The sequence below is a fragment of the Brachyhypopomus gauderio genome, chromosome 9 (genome assembly GCF_052324685.1).
Source record: "Brachyhypopomus gauderio isolate BG-103 chromosome 9, BGAUD_0.2, whole genome shotgun sequence".
NCBI lineage: Eukaryota > Metazoa > Chordata > Actinopteri > Gymnotiformes > Hypopomidae > Brachyhypopomus > Brachyhypopomus gauderio.
This window is the reverse complement of record NC_135219.1, coordinates 19264040-19285200: the sequence shown is the minus strand read 5'-3', so window position 1 is coordinate 19285200 and position 21161 is coordinate 19264040. Positions and strand designations below refer to the sequence as shown.

The window sequence follows — 21161 nt, the reverse complement described above, 5'->3', positions numbered from 1 at the left end:
TGTGATTCTATCTCTCTCTCTCACACACACACACACACATGTACATAAAGCAAGCATGGTTTTTCAACGCTAACTTTATTTGGATGAAATATAGACGTAGTTCTGTATCCATACTATTAACAGCTTGGGGAATAAAAAAAACAGACAACCATGCTACATAACATGTCTAATGCTCTCATTGGTTATGTGTTAATATTACAGTATGTATTAAGATAAACAGGTATACAATTTGTACAAATGTTAAGGAGCTTCACAGTAATATTTTAAAAAGCTGCAAAAAGGAAGTGAGTTTGTTGTGCATACAAGCCGTGACAACAGTAGCGGATCATTCTTGGTTTTGTTAGTGTTATTTCCTGTTTTACCTGTGATTTTCAAAAATAAAGCATCTTTGCAGATTTCAATCATCCCTTACATACTCTGTGTAATCTGCTGTCACCTCCTCATTCTCATGAGAGCACACCATGAAGCCCAGAGATGTTTAATCCCTCTCATTACTGGTTTCTCATTACCAGCAGCCTTCTCCTCACATAACAGCACAGGAGAATTGATGTGGATTGAACAAATGACATGAAATGCTTTGGAAACCCCCGCAGTTCACATACACACTTCAATGTCTGCTCACCTATATATTCTCACATTCTGTTTTGGTCTAATCGTGTGTATTTTTGTGGAGTAAAATAATTGCAAGTATGGAAATAGTCAATAGAAACACTAAAGCATTAAAAAAAGCAAAAGTATAATCTTCTGAATGAATAATATTGTTAGCCCATGATACAGAGATAAGAAACTCAAAACATGCGTGTTTTAGGACATGGAGTGTGACTGAAGGTCATGTGATTGGCTAACCACCAGGTGGTGCCAATGCATGTTGGAGTCTGCAATCATCAACATTCAATAGTTCCCGCCTCCCAGCTGAGAAGTCCCTCTATAACAAACCAATTAACGCAAAGTGCAGTTGTGGCTACAGACTGTGAAAGCATACAATTCAAAACACACGTGTATGCGTCTTACTGAAAGCCACCGCACAGTGGTACCAAAGCTCATTTAAAATCATTAGTCCGATACGCTGCTCTAGAATACCTGGTCATGAATTCAAATTGAAAGCTGCTTTACTGTTATGGTTTGTGCCTGTCAAAGATGAGACAACTAATAATTACAAATATAAGTTTCACAGTCAGGAAATTAAGTATTCTAAAATGTACAGTACAGTAGGAAATGAAAATGATTATGTACTTGAAAACAAAATGAATGTATTTGCCATACGTTTTACAAATGTGTAAAAAGGCTGGAGTGTATATAAGTAAGTATATGTACCATGTTTTGCAAGAACTGCACTGTTTTAGTTTTACATCTGACAAATAGCAAAGTGTCACAGACTTGTAACACAAAAGGTTAAGGCTGGGATGGCTGAGAGAATATTTTAGTTATAAATACAATATACAAGATAATAACCCTCCTGCGCGGAACCAACTCTCTCTGTTTGACACACACGTACGGACGCATACATACACAACGCACTCACACAATATTCTCTCCACCCAACAGCAGCTTTCCACACAACAGCAATGGCTCGGCAAGAATAAAACATCACATTTTAACAATTTGTTCACCACAACAACAAAATAAAAAAAATGACAGGCGAGATGAGCAGCATCTGGACCCTCGTGGCAAAGATACGCAAGTAAACCTCTCAGTGAGGACGAGGGCTGACACATCTCGGCGATTGAACAGTTACTGCGGAGTGATGGATTGAGTTGTGGAAAGAGGGATGGATGGATGGATGGATGGATGGAGAAAGGAGAGAGGGTGACTTTTAGTCTCTTGCTCTGCTGAGGGGACAGAGGGCTATCACGTTGCGACCTCCACAGTAGCTTCACGTTTCCTGCTCTTCAGAATGCTGTGGTCCTCAAACGACCACCTCACACACGTGGTCTCTAAGTCAGGGACACAGGAAGAATAGCAATGAGTAAGCAAAATCCAGTACATGGAGCACCCCCACAGAGCTGACAGAAATACTTTAATGACTTAATAAAGAAATCGAAACAAGATCATTATCCTGTCTAAAATATTGGAAATTTGTTTTCATGTGATTCAATTATTGTTTACATATGTCCAGCTTAGAAAATAGAGGCCATCACCAACCACTTTTAATATAGGTGACTGTTAGGAGTGGTTATTTTTGTCTGTGTAGGGCTCATACAGTGCTGATGTACGCATTCAACACAGACACACTATCACTGCCTTTCTCTCTCTATTGTAGCCAACACTCTACTACATTACCATTATTCATCAGTCCATATCTGCATAACATTTGGCCTACTCTTATTGACCCCCCCCCCTCTCTACGTAACCCCCTTCATTAATTCTTCTCTCCCCCCACCCCCCTTACTGTGTTTATGACTCAGCAAGAATCACTACAGCAGAGGAAGAGTGGGGGTTGGGTATGTGGGTAGAGAGAGGGAGAGAGAGAGAGAGAGAGAGAGAGAGAGGGAGAATCCTGCACCAAACCCCCTGCTGCGCTACATTACGTCCGCCTCTGCAATGCTGCATTAGCTCTCATCAAACATTTAACAGACACACCCATCTCTCCTCCACCTTGTCCTCCATTTTCTCTGGAGAGGAGACATCCTCTTCTTCTACCCCTCCTTGTCATGTTTTGCCCTCTTCGTCTTTACCTAACCGCATTTTCTTTAATCCTTCTCGTGAACGACATATAATTATACTTTTATTAAGACCAGGTAACTTTGCAGACAGCTGTTTCTATTAGGAGACAAAAGCTCGTCTTCTCAAATACAAGCGTGTTCTCAAATGTATTTCATCAATTCAGAGATGTCCTTAGACATGGTTCCTTCACTACATATAAACAGCTTTGATGAAGGCAAGAGAAAAGGAGTGTGTGCTTTGGGGAGGGGGGAATTATAATCAGTCTTTCAGCACAAGTTCATCTCTCCTTCACACGGCTTCACTGTTCGAGTCGGCCTACAAAGTGGAGGGGCAGCCTGCGGCATTCTTGCTTTGATATCGAAGGTCCCTTGGTTACTTGTACCTTGAACAAAAGCTTTTTCATTTCACGAGCTGACAAATCCGCCAGTAATAAAACTAAAGTCCATTGATGTTTTTAAAAAGGACCCATGAGAAAATGTAATGGTCTGAGTAAAGAATTCAGAATAACCTAACAAAGTTTTTTGTTTTTCACCTTCCATGAAACAGATGAGAAATGTCCTACTATAAATGCTCCTTAGTTTATGTAATCATGTGAAATGTTACTAATTTTTTGCTTTAAATGTAAACTTTTATGACTATGTTTAAATGTGGAACTGGTAGATGAAAAACATCACAGAAGTAGAGGATGTATTTCTACAAAAAATGTGTCAGCTAACTAAGGTAAAGATTTCTGGACAAGGGGAAATACTCACCGGCTCATGACACTGTTGCAGTCTCCGTGGAGACAGGGTCGATCTTACGTTCCTCCTCTTGAGTAGCCACCTCCTCTTTAATGGCGTTCTCCTTTACAGCCACTTTTGCCTCACTGGTATCTCCGGACCCTTCCTGGCCTTTCATGTCCTGTGTTGAAATATCCTTTTGAGCTTCATCCAAGACTGTTTGAGGTCTATCTTCCAATGGTTCTTGGTTTTCAGATTTGTCTTCTTTCATGGTTGTTTCAGTGTCTTTGACTGTCTCTTCAACAGCGTCCACCACATCTTCGAGACCAACATTATTTTCCATCGTTGTCTGTATAACTTGGCACTGCTCAACTATAACCTGTGCTTGCATTGTGCTCCCAACAGGGGACGTTTCCCTTGTTTCATGGCTCTCATCTGAAGCTGGTGTGTCTGGAGATACCTTCTGGATTTCTGTTTGTTCTTCCTTTAGGTCCTTCTCAGCTCCACCTTTTCTTTCTTCAGGTTTGGTTTGCTCATCTTCTGCATTCTTTCCCACTTCCTCCAAGTTTACTTCCTTCTTTATTACATCAGTACCTTCTTGTAGGGCATCAGTAGAGACTGTAATAACCTCTTCCTGTTGAGCGTTGATTTCAGCTCTGTCATCAGTCTCAGGTGTGACGGGCTTATCAGACATGGATTCTGTTGGAAGTTTTGATTCTTGGACTTGTGTATCTTCTATAGGTTTTTCCTCTTCCTCTTTGTTTTCGTGGACTGGTACATCTTCTAAAGGTTTCTCCTCTGGAACTGCTATGCCAGCTGCTGGTACATCTGTTCCAATTTTCTCCTCTACAGTTGAAATGGATGTTGTGATTTCTACCTCCACCTTTTCAGAAGCTGATGGTTTTGTTGCTTCTTCTGCCACGTTGGTACAGCTCTTTAGCTCCACAAGAGGCTCTTCAGGTGACTGTCCAATGTTCAGTTCACCCAGGTTCTCAACTACATTTTGAATGACCTCCTGTACAATGACAGTGCTCTGTTCCTGGATTGTTTCTTCTTCCTTGACATCCACTGCATGTGAAACTTTGATCTCTTCCTCAACCTTTCCGCACACCTCCTCAACAACAGGACTAATGTTTGACAATGCACATTCAACATGTCCCTCAACTACAATATTTGTTGAGACAATCTCTTTAGCAGAATCCTGGATTTCAACGTCACCTGTTGTGACAAGGACTGTAACTTCGTTTATAATGGTCTCATTCTTCACCTCTACTTCTATTTTAGATTCTGAGGTTGGGCTAACAAATATGATCTCTTCTGTTACTTCTGATTCCTTTGTTGGGGCTGTAACAGGAGTGGTATCCTCCGTAGACTCAGTTGGTTCGGACACAGATTCATGAACATCCTTTACCTCTACCACTTTCTCTCTTTCAGACACGGCTGTTTCAGTGACTTCTGCAGTCTGAGCACAGACGGATTCTTCTAAAGTTGGCTCAATAGGGCCCTCAGCCTCCACTTTTGGAGATTGTACTGACACTAATGGTTCTTCAAGAATCTCTGCCTCCTGTTGAACGGCACTAACCACCGCCACCTTCACTGCTGTTGCTTGCTGGAACTCATCTACAGTCTCAGTCTTTGATGTCTCTTTCACTGCCTCTACCTCCACTGTCTTCTCTATAGCATTTTCCACAGAGACATGAGGTTCTTCTTTGTATTCTGTCTGAATTTCATTTACCAGTGCTTTAAAAACACTGTCCTGTGTCACTCCAGCTTCCTCGGGTTTTAACTGCTCTTCGACAGTTATTTCCATGGAGAGTGCTTTGCTGACAGCCGTTACAGATTCCACAGAAGCCTTCAAAGGGCTCTCCTGTTCCACACCTTTGATTTCACTCGTGTCAAGGCCAGTGCAAATGGCCGTGGCTTCACTTTTCTCATGGGCAACCAAATCCACTTTTTCATCCTTGATGGTTGACTCAACCTGAGGTGTACTACTAGAAGCGGGAATAGTTGTTTTCTGTTCCTCAGTTACTGTGACAGCCGTGGCACTTGCACAGATCGTTTCCACAGCTTCCTGTAGAACAGTTTCGTCTTCTGGAACCGGTGTGGTGTCACCAGATGTAACAGGTGATGCTGTGATGCGTGACATAGCAGAGACCATTTCAGTTTCTTCTACTGGCTCAAGGGCAGTAACAGCTTCAGACGTGAAATCTACAATATCTTCTGCAATGGTATTGTCAGTTGACTTAGGGGTGGCAGCTGTGTCCCCTTCTTCAGGTATATCACTTAACTGCTTTCCCCGTGCCTCATCTTCAATATCCTCCACAGTAGCTGAGATCCAAGATGGCGATCTATCTTCAGCTGAAACTTTTGGAGTAACTGGTGTAACATCTGTCGTTGTCTCATCTGTCGTTACTTCTTTAGCCACTTCCTTTTCTGGTTGGTCATTCTCATATTCTGACAGAGGCACCACAGCTGGGGTGTCAGAGTCTTCCTCTGCGGATCCAACATCAGAAGACACCTGCCCTTGTTTGGCAGACTTCTTCTTTCTACGTGGAATTAGTTTTTTGAGGGAAAAGGAAGATTCCTCTTTGGGGATTTCACTGTCAGACGTTGTCTGCTCTGGGGCAGAGGCGTCATCAGATTTGTCCTCTGCTTTGGGTTTCTTTCGGTGAGTCACCAGCCTTTTGAAGGACTCCCATGTTGAGACAAGCTCTCCCTCTGGCTCTGGAGACGAGGCCACATTTTCATGTTCTGCCTCTTGGGAACTTGTGAGAGGTGACTCTGCAGTCTTAGCGTGGTCTTCTCCAGACTGCTGCACTTCTTCATCAATCTTTGTTTCTTCATCATCAGAATCAGAGGTCTTCCTTGCCCTCTTTTTGGCTGAACCCACACAAATAAAGGTCTCCCAAGAAACAGAGGTGTCCATCTTTCTCTTTGGCTCTTCTGTGCTTTGTTCAGCTTTCTCAGCTTTTGTCTCAGTCTTGGATTCAGATTCAATCTGTGATTCCTCCTTCGGTTCCTCAGTTACTTCATCACTTGGTTTTGTCTCCTCAGTTTTGTCATCAAGTACAGCACTCTCTGTTGAGGACAGGGTGGCAGATTTGGGCTTGTCACCTGGTGTCTCATCTTCACTCTCCGACGATCTTTTGACATGTTTCTTTGGAGTGACCAATTTTTTGAAAGATGCCCAAGGAAGGATACCCTCTTTCTTTTTCTCATTGTCTGAAGTAACTGCCTCACCTGCCTCAACGGCTTCAGCAGCCTCCGCTTGACTGGCTTCTTCTACAGCGTGCTCAGCTGATTCTTCTGGAGATGAGGGCCCACTGTCAGTTTTTTGAGCCTCAGCTGACTCGGTGGATGACTGGATTTGCTCAACCGTCTGTTCACCAGTCTCTGCGACTTTTGACTCCGCTTCTTTTTTGACTTTTTGTTTCTTGGACAACTTTTTCAGCCCTGCTCCCGTGAACAGCTTCTTCAGTGGACTCCCCTGAGCTTTCACTTTGTCCTGGGGCAAAGGAACCTCTGCTTCAGTGGTTGTAGGAGATTTATCAGAACTTTGTTGCCCCTCTGTAGAGTCACTTGATTTGTCACCAGCGTGTTTAGCATCATCTGTGGATTTGGCTTCCTCGCTACTTCCATCAACAAGGGTGCTCGCATCCTCACAAGTTTGCACAAGAGATTCAGCCACCGGTGTTGCATCAATCTCACTTGCTGTTGTGGCCTGCACCTTTGGCTCCTCCTCTTTTGCTTCCTCAGTGGTAGATGAAGCTTCTTCTGGGCTTGCTTCAGGCTTAATCTCCTCTGGACCTGCGGCTTCATCTACCTGTTTATCAGCTGCCGCTTCTTCTCCATCCTCCTTTACTTGTTCGTTTCCTGCTGCCACGTCCTCTGCTTTCTCATCCGTCTCCTTTATATCTTCTTCGACAGACTTCTCCTTCACGGTTTCTTCCTCTTTGGGTTTCTTGAAGCTTGTCTTTTTCCGCAGGTTGGAGAAAATTCCCTGCGTAAAGAACCTTTTGAAAGAGGACTGTACCTCTTGAGATGCTGGGCTGGTGGGAGATTCGGCTTGCTCCTCTGATTCTTTCTCTGGAGCTTTTGCGACTTCTTCAGCGGGCTGCTCTGTGGGGGTCTGTTCTGGCGCTGCAGCACCATCTGTCAGGGTCTCTGCCTGAGCATCAGTTTCAGGGAGATCTGCAGGTGCTTCTGCAATAGCAGTGTCTTCAGCAGTGGCCTCTTTTTCTGTCTCTTGCACATCTGATATATTTTCTTCTTCAGGCTTTGCTTCCACTGTTTCCTCTTTGCTTTCCACAGCAGTGGCCTCTGAAGCACCATCCTCGGTTTCCTTCACTGTCAGCAGCTGCACTGGTTCCGTCTTTTCATTTTTGTCCTTCTTCAGAGTGAACTTGAAGCCAACAAATCGGAAAATCTTCTTGAAACCCACCTCATTGGCCTCGTTTGGTTTTTCCTGCACCGTCTCTTCCTCTATGGCTGTAATTGTATCTGCTTTAACACATTCACTCTCCTCCTGCTCTCCATTGACCTGAGGGGAGACTTCGTCTTGCAGCTCCTCGATTGTCTCAGGGCTGTCTTCTTTCTCGGGTGTGGCATCAGTCTGGCCAACTGCAAATGGAATGGAAATGGAAATCATATTTAGTGATAAGGTTATTATGTCAGATCAGTGAACAACTTAAAATATCCAGACCTATCGAATTTTTGAATAAATAAATAAAAAACAATTAACCCAAAATGTCAATGCATTCAAAATCAAAAGAAAGTAAAATACACGATCCACTGATATTAATTAACAATGAAGGTTTGAACCATCTGTAGGAAATCAGTGCAGCAGAGCTGCATAAATCTCTAAAACACTTTCACCCCTTTTACAGATTTAATCACGCAAATAATGGCAATCTGATTGGCTTTACGTATGCTGATCACAGTGCCAAGAACACAGACTGTGGAATGATGGCACAATTCAACAAGGCCTTAGGGGAATTTTCTGTTGTAAGTTTCACAAATACATAACCACTGCCAAAAATCTGGACAATTGTAGTGACCTAATGTGGCAGAAATCAGAAAACACACAAAAGAAAATGTTACGATTCTTTTGTAATCATGGCTTTTATCACATCAGTGCAGTCACTGATAGAGTGAGATATGTCAACATGGTAACAGGTGAGAAATGCAGTAACACACACACACACACACACACACACACACACACACACACACACACTCTTGTATCTATGTTTTGTCAGGAGTGGAGCAGATATAGGGTGGTGTGTAATGTAGAGGGAGGGGCGGGAGGTCAGTTGACAGGCTGTGCAGACCTTCAGGAGGCCTAGCTTCCCTTTGTCAACCCTTATATTTGGGGAATGTTCACATCTGGCTCTGTTTGCTCTTGCTCTGAGGTCCAAAACCCACCCAATAACTCTAAAAAACCAATTTTAACACAAGGATATCACATTACTAGATTCATTACTAACCAACATACACTCACATATATTTTTCAAACACACACACACAGTAATTTTCTACAGAAAATGTTCCAATTCTTGTTGCGATATTAGAAGGACATCACACATCCATCTTGCATTACCAGAATATAACGATTGTTCTCTGTAATTTCTCAAAGATAAGAAGAAATCTGAAATAACTCCAATACACATCATGCCACACAACAGAGTGTACTAGGCATTTCTATTGATTTCATGCTTAAAACAAGGTGGATTTTGGGCAGTTCCAGCAAACCCATAGCTTCACAACTGAATAAATTAACAAAAGTGAACAACAGTGAACCTTAGCCACCAGGAAACACACAACTAAGGCTCCCACTTCAAGTGATGTGAGAGATGTCATTCCACCACCCCCTTTATTCAGGAACCCATCCCCCCAGAGAAAAAACCCAAAGCCTTAACTTCAGCTAGGAAAGACTGCATTGTTTTGCCCCCAGTTCACACAATGGCTCCCTGGCTTCTCCCAGCTAGGCTAAAATGTATAGGGGCCCCCATACCATTGTCCATCCCAAAACTTAAATAACCATGACAAGAGCCCTGGATACGTCACTAAGAGAAAGCACAATATGGGAGGTTGACAATAAGATTGATACGATTTTCACAATTCTACCATACTGATATTTGAAAAGACCATGAAGTGGTGTGAGGGAAATTACAATATATATAAGGAGCAACACCTTTTTTTACATTTAAATGTGTGTGAGAGAGACAGAGATGGGTGGGATTAAGACTCTCACATAGTTGTTGTTGTCAGAGCAGTTGTTACACTGTCATGCCATCTATGTCATTGTTAGTCAAACAGTTGCGGTAGAGGGGGGGGCTTCAAAGCTTTAAAGATAAGTGGAAAAACATTAAACATTATGCAAACTGACGACTCTTTAGTGGTTGTGGTAAAAAGAAAGCCATTTGGAGTGTTCGCTAAGCATCCAAACGACCACAAAGCTCTGACATGCATAGATCTGTAAATGAATACCTTTCCTTTTCTTGTGACCAACAGGAAGACTGTCATATACCACTACAGTGGTTAAATTGGGGGGAAATCTTGTGAGTTAGGTAACGACAGGTCAGTTTACATCCATCAAGGCAAACCCACACACACATATGTTCACACTAACAATTCAATTGCTCTGATGTCCTTCACAACTGGAGATAAGGAAGCTATATGTATGTATGAGAGAGAAACACAATATGTGTCAAGAGACTTCTCCAGCCACTAGCCAGCTCACATCTGTGGCTGTCTCTAAAGTGTGGCTAAGTAATCTGATCCCATCACTGTTTATGGCAGCCTGTATAGAATGGAGGATGCAGGCTTGGGGAGGGGGGGTATGTTCTTATCTGAACTCTAGGTGGTATGGATTGTGGGTGGGGCGGGGGGCATTATGGCATGCACAACCACCCACCCCACCCCCCACCACTACCACCACCACAATTCCTTTGTCATGTTTGGCAAACACATGCATGTAACCGTGGTCTATTAATTAGAGAAGTCAGTGTTTGAATAAGAATCAGCTCAAGGTCTGGTGGCACTTTGCAAACAGTACAGTTTATCTGTATCCTACCCAACCAACATTTAACCTCCCCCACCCAAACTCAACGACTGTACCCCATCCCATGAAGCATCTAAATGACTACACCCCATCTTACCAAAATTCTGAACCACATCCTCTAAGAGTAAGACGTGTGGCACCAGATACAAACTAGCCATCAAGTGATGGATGAGATAAATCAAGAAGCATTCGACAATGCTACCAAAAAAATCAACCAACAAACTTAATTAACCAATAAACCAACATCTGTTTTGTATTGGAAATTTTAATTAAAAACATACCAAGAAGACATAAACAGTTACTATTTGTGACTTGTCAGCAACTGTTTGAAATTTCTTTGAATGATTTAAAGTTATGATTGCACTTTTACAACCACAGCAACCTATTCACACGGTTTTCAGTCATTTACAACAGGTAATCAATTCCATGTCCTCACACCACCCACTGGCACTTTGCAGTGGACCCTGGCTAAGATGTGAGAGCTCAAAAACTAATTAAAATTCCAAGCGACAGAGACGTGCAAGACCCACTAGCTCTTCTGAAGTGCAAGCAAATAAGAGTGTGTATTTACAACAGACAGTTGTTGAAGACATGTGTGATCGTGCTACATACACTCAGAGTAATAAGGTTAGAAACATTGCTACAAATGGATTTTGTTGTCTTATCTGGAGCTTGATTTTTTATTTCTTATGAAAAGACTTTGTCCCACTGGGGAGTCAGAAAAGGGACTTTCTAATCAGAAAGTCATGTTCGGGTTTGTTATTTCACTAAATATTTGAACCACCTTGAAATGCCAGTGTTCATAAATTCTAAAATGACAGCATAGCATGAATTAAATACACTTTTAAAACACTCACAGAGCATAAAAATGACATGGATCGATTTACTATAATAGGAAAAATGTGGCAGTTAAAACATTGAAGTAAACCAGCTATGGCAAAGGAGAACAGCTGTGAAGTGTTATAAAGCCTCTTCAAATGATATATGGGTTTACAGTTATGGACTACCACACCCTCAAAATAACAATGCCATCAGATGGCCATCATCATTCAGACACTACAATGGTGTTCACTCAGCCTGAGTTCATTAGATTAGTCCGCAAGGCCATAAGTGGTGTACATAAAACATACTACTCATTATGAACCAGGCTCACTTTCAAAACTAGGAAGCAGCACCGAACGATCATCTGGTTCATATTACTTATTAAGTTTTATGGAGCTTTTCATGTTGCAAACCACAAACATCAACCTGGGGCAACATGTGAACAACAGAAGTGAGATTGCAGCCGAGTAATTATAAAGTGAAGAGATGCACCTTACCTGTTAAAGTTATTGTCCCAAACATTTGGAAATGTCGATCCTAGAACATAAATTAGTAAAAAGAACCAGAATCTTGAATAACTAGATCTGACAAAGACGCCGGTGAGAATTTCCTGTTGTAAAAGTTGCTGTCTCTCTCTCTATCTCCCCAGCAGTAATAACAGTGGGCTGGATTTTGAGGTTACACTCCTCTTTCTCTGCCTCTCTGTGTTCTGTAAACTCTCTTCAAGGGCAAGCGTCTCCTGCTCGGAGTCTCTGGGTTACAATGAGCAGGGGAGGTGGGCGACACACATTTCAACAGACGCTGACACACAGGCCTTGTGTGGGCCCAGCCCATCCCACAACACCCCCCCACCACACACACACACACACACACACACTCCAGCAGCCCCCTCCCAGCTTCTCCTCAGCTGTCTGTGCCCCTCTCGTCTTCTGAATGGGGCTTCCTTTTCCCCGACCCCTCCCACCCTGCTACACTACTGGACTTGCACACACACACACACACACACACACACACACACACACACACACACACACACACACACACACACTTTTCTCTCCTCGACTCTTCTGTTTTCCTCGGTCAGAATTTGCAAGATCACATAAGGCCTGCATAAAGAGATTAGGTTTGAATAAAATGTTTGTCGTAGTTTCTACACCTTCCTGCTCCATATTTCTTCCAGTTCCTTCCACATCTCCGTCTCTCTCCTTGGGACGAGAACATCTCTTCCCCCACTCTTTCATGGGTAGGAATGCATCCATGACTCTCATTCAAGAAATTTACTGTAGCTCCACAAATCGTAACAACGTGTAGCATTTCAGAGATATTCACTCATTACCTCAAACTTTGCATAGCTAGTAACATAGCACATGGAATACATAAAACTTCAGCAGATGTCTTATCTGCTTACATGACTTAGGAAGCAAACTTAGGAAGCACACTTAGGAGGCATACTTCGCTGTGAAGAATGTCTGAGGGTCTCAGAGCCTTAATCAGCCATCTCACACCTTGGCATTGTGCTGCTGGAATGTGCAAATTCCAGGTGATATCTCTCTTTCCTAAAGGGTGATAAAAGCTCTAAATGCTAAAGGGAGATAAGGAGGTCTGGGTCATCCAGACGTTCTCCAGACCGTTGGCTTGGCTCTGAATGGGAAGCGTTTACATTTACACAAAGACTGGAGTGTGTGTGTGTGTGTGTGTGTGTGTGTGTGTGTGTGGGGGGGGGGGGGGTCAAAGACGTGTGATATTGTAACATAAAGCTACAAAACAAAACACGAAACCTGTTTTAGGCAAACACAAATTATAAAAAAAAATAAGTATTAAATATGAAAGTATGAAATAAGTATTAATATAAATTATAAGCGTGAAATCTCATCAGACAATGAGAGCTCCTTGGAATATAAAGGCATGATAAAAATCAGATATGATTGAGATATAAGGGATGTGACACAGTGGAAAAGCATTTTAATTCCCAGTGACTTGAGCAGAGAGGAATTCAATGCATAGAATGCCTCACACGCCAGTGATTCCAGTACACATAACTGAGTCAGAAGGGTCAACTGTAATGTGAATCCCTCAAAGGCGAAAGATGGTTCCTGACTCCTCTTCCTGTATGAATCGTTTTACAGTCTGACACATCCATCCACTTCCACGAGAACCCTCCTAGCGTCTGCTAACGGGGCGGGCGGTCACGTGGCGAGCGCGTCACGAGCGCTGCGGAGAGCGGATCGAGCCAGCCAAAACGCGGCTTGGCGTAACCAACAGTGACGCCCACACTATCTCCAGCATCGGAGTAACATGACAGGATCCAGGAATGTAAGCTGTGAGGTGTGGGCCTCTCTGGGTGAGACCAGGGGGAGTTGGGCTCCACGCTGGGTCTGAGGCTGGAATGGGACCGTGTGACATCATTACAACCCTACACGCATACACTCCCACACACACCCTAGTGTGTGCATGCATTCCTCGAGCTGGAGAGATGTTGAAATAATGGGAGGAAAAGGAAATGGCTCTCGGTACAAATCTACCCAGGATCGGAGGACTCTCTCCTCTCCGTCTCACGCTTTCTCTCCGTCCTGCTCTCTCCCTTCATCACGGCCTTTCCTGCGCCAGACGGCCTTTTTAAGCGTCCCTGCAGCGTTTTCAACGTATTTCACTCCCGAACAATATCACGTCTTCTCGATTCAAGTCCCGTTCCAAGTTCTCAACCTCCGCCCCTCTTTCTGCTAGCTTCTCTGTGGATGGGCGGAAGCCGAAGAATTCTACACAGGAAATGCACCTCATTCTTCTACGTCATTGCTTCTCCTGCCATCACCAGCTTCCTGTGCCTGCCCTGAGATCATTCGCCACTCACTTAGCTCCTCACGTTCCCGTTATGGGCTTTCCGCAGCTGATGTTGTCGATACACGCCATGTGTCACAAGCGCTCGTGACCGCAATGACGAGAGGTACGACTCCCGTTAGAAGACGTACACCGTGTTGCCGATGACCACATCTTAATTCATCCTCTCACAAACGCCCCCCCCCCCCCATTCAGCGTTTAACACTTTAACACTTTTCTCGTCTAACACGGTCTTCAGCGGTTTGTGCCTAACCCCTCACAGGGAGGCACCTGAAAGTGCACGATGCAGCTACATCTTCTCTCTTACCATTCCTAGTGCTTCACCCGTGATGTGTTTCCGAGTGTCACAATGCGACAGACCTTTATTGCAGTGTGTTTGGGTGGAGATTGAGATTCGGGCCAAGAAGAGTGACAAACAATTTTGGACAAAGGATTTCTTAACAACCAGCCATTTGTAAAATCCCAGGTGGAAGAGGAGACAATGTTGAGTGTGTGCAGTCATTTGGAGGGAGCCTTAACTGGTGAAGGCAAATCTTTAAATCTCTGCTCAGATCTTTCACCTCTCACCCCAGACTTCCCAAGAACGAATCCCCCCAATCCCATTAGAGGTGATAGCACGTTCTCCACTAACGGCATTGCGACCTCCCTCACTGACCACCCAGCAAGCGTGTGCCATAGTGGTTTGCCTGGAAAGACTGGAGGAGTGACACGACTCTTAACGGACCTCTATGACCTGAACAAACCTGAATTCAGGTGCTCAGAAATGCAGACATGCTTTTGTGACCTCATGCTCACTACAGAGTATTGACGAGGGGGGGGGGGGGGGGCAGACGGACAAGATGAGCCTGATTACCGCCCCCCCCCCCCCCATTCCCTTCATATCTGCTTCCCACCTGCACATTCTCTACGTTAGCTTATAGAGCTCAATCAAATTAAATGAAAATGAACTATACAGCCACAGTGTTGTGAAGGATTCTCAGTATTTATATTCTTTCTCTCTCAAGCCCTCCCTGCCCACACCCCAGTCCTGTTGGCCATGTCTGTTTTCACCCTCTGTAGTGCTGATGTATGAGCAGACACTCTGGCTGCCCGCTGGGAGACTGTGGCGTGATGAGCTTGTCCGGGGCTGGGTGGGGTGTGGGGGTGGGGTATGGTGTGTGTGTGTGTGTGTGTGTGTGTGTGTGTGTGTGGGCGCGTGTGAGGATGCTGCATTTTCGCCCGGCCCCGGTAGGAGCAGCATTGAGCAGATTAGAAATGTTTCAGTTTGAGAAGGATGTGGTGTGATGTATATGTGTGTGTGTACATGTATGTGAGTGTGTGCGTGTGTGCGTGCGTGTGTGTGTGTGTGTGCGTGCCCGTGTGTGTGTGCGTGCCCGTGTGTGTGTGCGTGCGTGCGTGTGTGTGTGTGTGTGTGTGAGAGATCTAGAAGGGAACTGATATTTGGTTCATGTTTGGAGAATACCCTCACTCTAGAAGAAGAGGACCAGGCCTGTTCAGTAGTGCTCAGTAGTGTTCAGTAGTGCTCAGTAGTGCTCAGTAGTGCAGTAGTGCTCCAAACCTTTATGCTATTGTAAACAGTTCAGTTCCTCATAGGTCTGTTCACACCTCCCAGCTCCAGCATGATGTCATGCTATTTTTATGTTTTATAATATTTTTACTTTGTTATTTTAAATAAATATTAAGTTTAAAAAATGTTTTCTTGACATGGATAGACAGTAACACTCTCGCCAGTGAGGTGAACTTTACAGTTGGAGACCTGACAGTAAAGGTTCTGGCAGAATGAGCAGAACTGACCCACAGAGGCCTGGGAAGCGGCTAGACCAAGACTGCTCTCCAAGAGGCTGATGAAATACTTTGGCAAGGGTGCACACTGCACTAGAGCGCTGGGTGCATCAACACCCACACAACATGATCACTCACATGTGTGCAAACATACATATGTGCATGTGCATATTCACACACTCACACACAAACACACACACACGCACGCACACACACACACACACACACACACACACGCACACACACACACACACACACACACACACACACACACACACACACACACACACACACGCACATGTATGATTGAATAAAAAACTAAATCAATCAGTAGTGATACTCCAGCAGCAGAGACATCTTAATGCACAATTAAATATATGCACACACAGACTTACACACACACACACACACACACGTACATACATACAACCTTTTGGGAGAAACTGGTCTCTGGCTCTTCTCTGGTTGGGTGTTTTGTGATTAATGAACTAAAGTATGAAGCTATAGTGTATTACTCTAAACTTAAAACACTAATTAATGTCTCTGATTAGTGATCACTAATGTTTGCTTTTTCCACACCCCTCCCACTGTGAGTGCCCCCCCCCCCCCCCCACTCACTTTGTCAGTGGGGACATTGCACAATACAGTACAGATTTTGGCAGAGCCTCCAGAAAATGAAATCTGTATAATATTTAACAAACAGCCTCTCCCAGGCCAGAGGTTGCGTATGCTTGTGTGTGTGTGTGTGTGTGTGTGTAAGAAGGAGAGATTCTGGATCAGATAAACCATGCTGACCCAGTTGCTTTATACTTCAGGGAGTCGACTGCCAGACAAAGGAAAGACACCCACACCCTCAAATACAGATACACTCCTACACACACACACACACACACACACACACACACACACACACACACACACACACACACACACACACACACACACACACACAAAACAGAAAAAAAGACACATGAACTTAAAAGTGCATTGCAATAGAGCTGGTAAGTGATGTAAGAGGACATGTCAATGAGACGAGTGTCCGGGCTGTGTCTGTATTCGCCCTGAATGTCTGCCCTGGGTAAGCATGAAGCATGTCTCTCTGTCCCTCTGGACATACCACAGAAATCTCCTAATGGCTATGTGGAAAGAGAGCCAGGCGGGAATATGCATGCTTGGAGGTTGGTTTATTTTCATGCACTGGTGTAGTCTGGAGGGGGAGGGAGTGTTTGGGTGCTTGTGAGTGCGTGTTTGTGTTTATATGTCCGTCCTGCGTGTGCAATCGTGCATACGTGCACATTTGCGTGTACGTGAGGGGCCCCAGTGCGAGCGGTCCCCCTGGGACCTCGGGAGAGGAAGACTACAGCAAGCTTCCTCATCTTCTCGTTTCCTTCCTCCATGTTGTCTTCTGTTCTGCTGTGAAAGGTCTTGGCCGGGATTCCGTCCAGTCCTTCATTTACATTCCTGTATTTCGTATCTCACACACGTCAGACCGCGTCAAATCTCAAACCTTGTGAATTTTCAAACCTTGATTTTTAAAAACCTCTAATTAAGTCTGATTTTATACATATTGCTTCTGAAAAAAGAAGAAAGACATTACATGTTTTATTAGTATACTCAGGAATGTGTGCATGTTTGTGTGTGTGTGTGTGTGTGTGTGTGTGTGTGTGTGTGTGTGTGTACTGTATGAGGGTGGTGCTACTCTCAGATCCTTCAGCTGTATCAGTGGCATTCCGTCTTCTACTTCTTCAGAGGACGGTGTCTCTGCCTTTATCTGGCGTCCAGCTGTAACCCACCCCCAAGATCTCCACCACATCAGCTCTCCACCCCCAACACCCCCTCCTCCCTGTCCAGCCCCGCCAACACCCGCCCCGTCTCCCAGACTCCCCCAGCAGGGCTGCCTCCACGGCGGGTTCTTCTCCCAGCCGTGAGCTCTGGGGTTTTTTGAAATGCCAACACAATAAGAGCATACCAGACATACTACACATCTGGCCTGGACAGCGCTGGCATCGCTCCCTAACTGCTTCCCACTATAATCTCCTAACGTAAACACTCTGACCTTGCAGGGTTCTGTAAAAGCAAACAGATGTTGGTGGAGTTCAGAAAAAAATATCGATGGGACAGGCAAATTGAGACAAGCAGCATGGTTCACAGGGAGCACGTGTGTGGGTGTGTGTGTGTGTGTGTGTGTGTGTGTGTGTGTGTGTAGGTGTGTGTGGTTGCGTGCATAGTTGTCTTGTGTCTTCTTCAAAGTCCAAATGTGGATGATGCATTTTTAAGGGATAAATAAAATTCCTTTGTCCCAAACACGTCAGTCTAACATTTATTACACAGATACCTCCTGGCATCATGATACTGTATCACCACTGAACTTACATTTCGCATTCTTGCTCTTAATGGATAAAATCTTAACCTCTCATTCATCTGCCTGGGGCCTGACACAGTGTTGTGTGCGGGACTGTGTTGTGTGCGGGACTGTGTTGTGTGCGGGACACAACATAAGGCTACTGCCCAGAGCCAGAGGACAGGTTATTAAAAACTCCACACTCCTCCACAGACACGGGGCCTATCTCTGCATTTCAAGTCATCTCGGGTGTCTCAGCGCACGGTGAGGTGAGCTTATTAAAAACGTGCGCAGGGCTCCCCGGGGCTCGCTCGGGTCATGCCTCGCTAAATATTTTCAAAGTGAAACATCTCGGCGAAATATTTTCGAAGGGGAAACATCTCGGTGGTCTCTCGGAGCTTAAAGGCAAAGGAAGGGTAAATAAACAACGCACGGGGCGGACGGAGCCGCGGAGGTTTTGGTACCAGGTCTGCAACCTGACGGAGGTCGAACGCAGAGAAGGGGAGCGAGAACCTTCAAAAGGTGGGGTAGCCGCACACAGACACAGACGCTCGCCCCGTAAAAAAATAGCTAGATAGTTAGATTGACAGAAGATAGACGATAAATAAAACAAATGCTTGCAAGTGCAAACCACTACTATGAAACAATGGCTGTGAACCAATCGTGTAACGTGCCCGTTATGCATGTGCCCCCTGATGTCTCGCGCGTGGATACGTGTACGTAGTGGGTTTCCATCTTGCTGAAAATGTTTCTCGGTTTCTGGAATTTTCTCTCTTGCACACTAATCACAATCACACACATTTCGGCACCCAGAGTAAAATCACTGTGGCTGTTTTCTGGGTTTCGTGTGGGATCATGTGCTAAAGGGTGAGAGGAGATCTAGATAAAGAGGTCAAGATAAGCTTTTATTAACCTTAACACCTTTACACACACACATATCCCACACACTCAGGCCAAACAGGTTCCATCCGCTCACTGGCACCACACAAAAAGATGTGCACACACTCTTAGGCACACACATTGGCACACACACATACACTCAAACAGTCATACATATTCATTTAAAGATATTAATGCAATTATACACATGCCCAAACTCACACACACACACACACACACACACACACACACACACACACACACACACACACACACACACACACAAACTTACCCTCGGCCAGTGTACTATCTTCGGAGAGTCCATTAAAGTCTGTCTCTTCATCCATCTTCCCATTGAGGCTGGAGACAGAGATCTGTCCATTTTTCTGCAGCTGCTGGAAGGTAAAGAGTATATCACTTACAAACGGATGAACACGTTTACCCCGCCTTTCCACTTACCGCTCACATTCACACAACTGTCTGCGTAACGCTTCGCTAACGCGTGCCACCTGATTCACAGCACAGCTCTGTTTTCAAACATGACATTTTTACACATAATACATGACCTAAACAACTCTGTGATAGGCAGGGATTACACCGTGTGACACTCCAGACGAGTGACTCCGCCCCCTCTGCCTCTCCGGGATACGGACACCTCGTTACCTGAACAATCGCGGCCACTTCACTGCCTTGTGCAACTTGTCATGGAGCAGGCCGAGCCTTATTGTGATGGAGACCCTCTTTTTTGTGTTATTGTTTAGCACCGTGTCAATTAAACCTCTCTGTAGCGACAACCTGTTTGTCTTTGAAATCCTGTGTGTCTCAGATAATGTTTTTCCCTCTTCAGCAGATTACATGCCATCGTAGCACATTCTAAATGCAGGTAGGGCCCTTACCTCAGCTGCCTGGAGGATCTATCTCGGGCTCTGGGTGTATATTTAAAGTTGCCATACTGCATGCATACACTCCACCTCAGCAATGCATGAACGAATGCATACGGATGTAGCAAAACATTATCCTAGTGTAAGCATCATTGTGGCATACCTGAGTCCTTAAAAATCTACAGCTCAAAATGAAGAGTTTTATTGTAAGTGTTTTCTCCATAAAAAAAACCCATCAATGGGAGCCAAACGGAGCACACACGGCTTAGCGAGGCCTGCTTCTCATTATCCGCTCGTCGCAAAGCCGGGTCGGGCTGCATGACTCGTCATAAAGCTGCATGACTTCAGAAAGCCATTCCTCATCCCCTCCGAATTCTGCTCACGCAAGTGTTCAATGCGAAGCGTTTATTCACTCCACTCTCTCTCTCACACCCCCCCCCCCCCACACACACACACACACGTCCCAGAGAACGGTTTAATCACGCTAAAATGAGAGGATCTCACTGTCCTCTTCTGTCCTCGGTCCCCAGGAAGCCCAGGGACAGGACAGAGCAGCTGCCGAGACTGGCTCAGGTTTCCTCTGCTAATGGCCCAGACGTATGCCCTGTCTCGCTGGCGTTACTACGGGATACTAGCTCAGGCTGTTTTTCTCCAAATGAGAAATCTGAGAGAGATAAAAAACAGATAAGCTTTGGCAACGTGTCAACCTACATTAAACTGAGTTGAAAATTCTGAGGGGGGAAAAAAAGAGATTGAGAGCTGATAGAATTTGATGGAGCGTATTTACAAGCACAGTGACAGGTATTTCTGTACTAACTCATGTTTACTACAAGGTTTGCCTTCCATAAAATAAAAATGTCTCTTACAATCTGCGGTTAAAAATTAAGCAAAAAAGAGAAGCGTATCCATATTGCCACCGTGTCAAACATAAAATGACACTTATACTCAAAGTTTTTCACATCAGAAATGGATGATTCCAAGCCTAAAAGGACTTCCAACTGTGCCTCTGTGTAGGTGGGACCATGTTAGGAGTGTGGGCCTATCTGAGAGGGATCAGAGAGTCCACACTCATCACATCCAGTTAGTAGGACACACCCTGCACACTTCTGTTTAATGAATTTCTTACTAATAGCCGGGCTGAAAGTGGAGAGATAATGGACTCTGCTACAGACCAC

At 44.6% G+C, this 21161-nt stretch overlaps 1 protein-coding gene across 3 annotated transcripts in view; it reads right to left on the bottom strand.

Moving 5' to 3' along the window:
- Window positions 1-58: 58 nt before the first annotated feature.
- Window positions 59-21161, bottom strand: part of akap12b (A kinase (PRKA) anchor protein 12b) — a 41034-nt gene continuing 19931 nt past the window's right edge. The window contains exons 2-4 of one of the 3 annotated variants that reach the window (XM_077017730.1): window positions 19398-19500; window positions 3417-8003; window positions 59-1934 (exon numbers count right to left, since the gene is read on the bottom strand). In XM_077017730.1, the coding sequence (XP_076873845.1) occupies window positions 3421-8003; window positions 19398-19500 (4686 nt within the window). In that variant the 3' untranslated portion in view covers window positions 59-1934; window positions 3417-3420. Of the gene's footprint in view, window positions 1935-3416; window positions 8004-11765; window positions 12100-19397; window positions 19501-21161 lie in introns of those variants that run through there. The other 2 variants (XM_077017731.1, XM_077017732.1) reach the window with 2 other exon arrangements.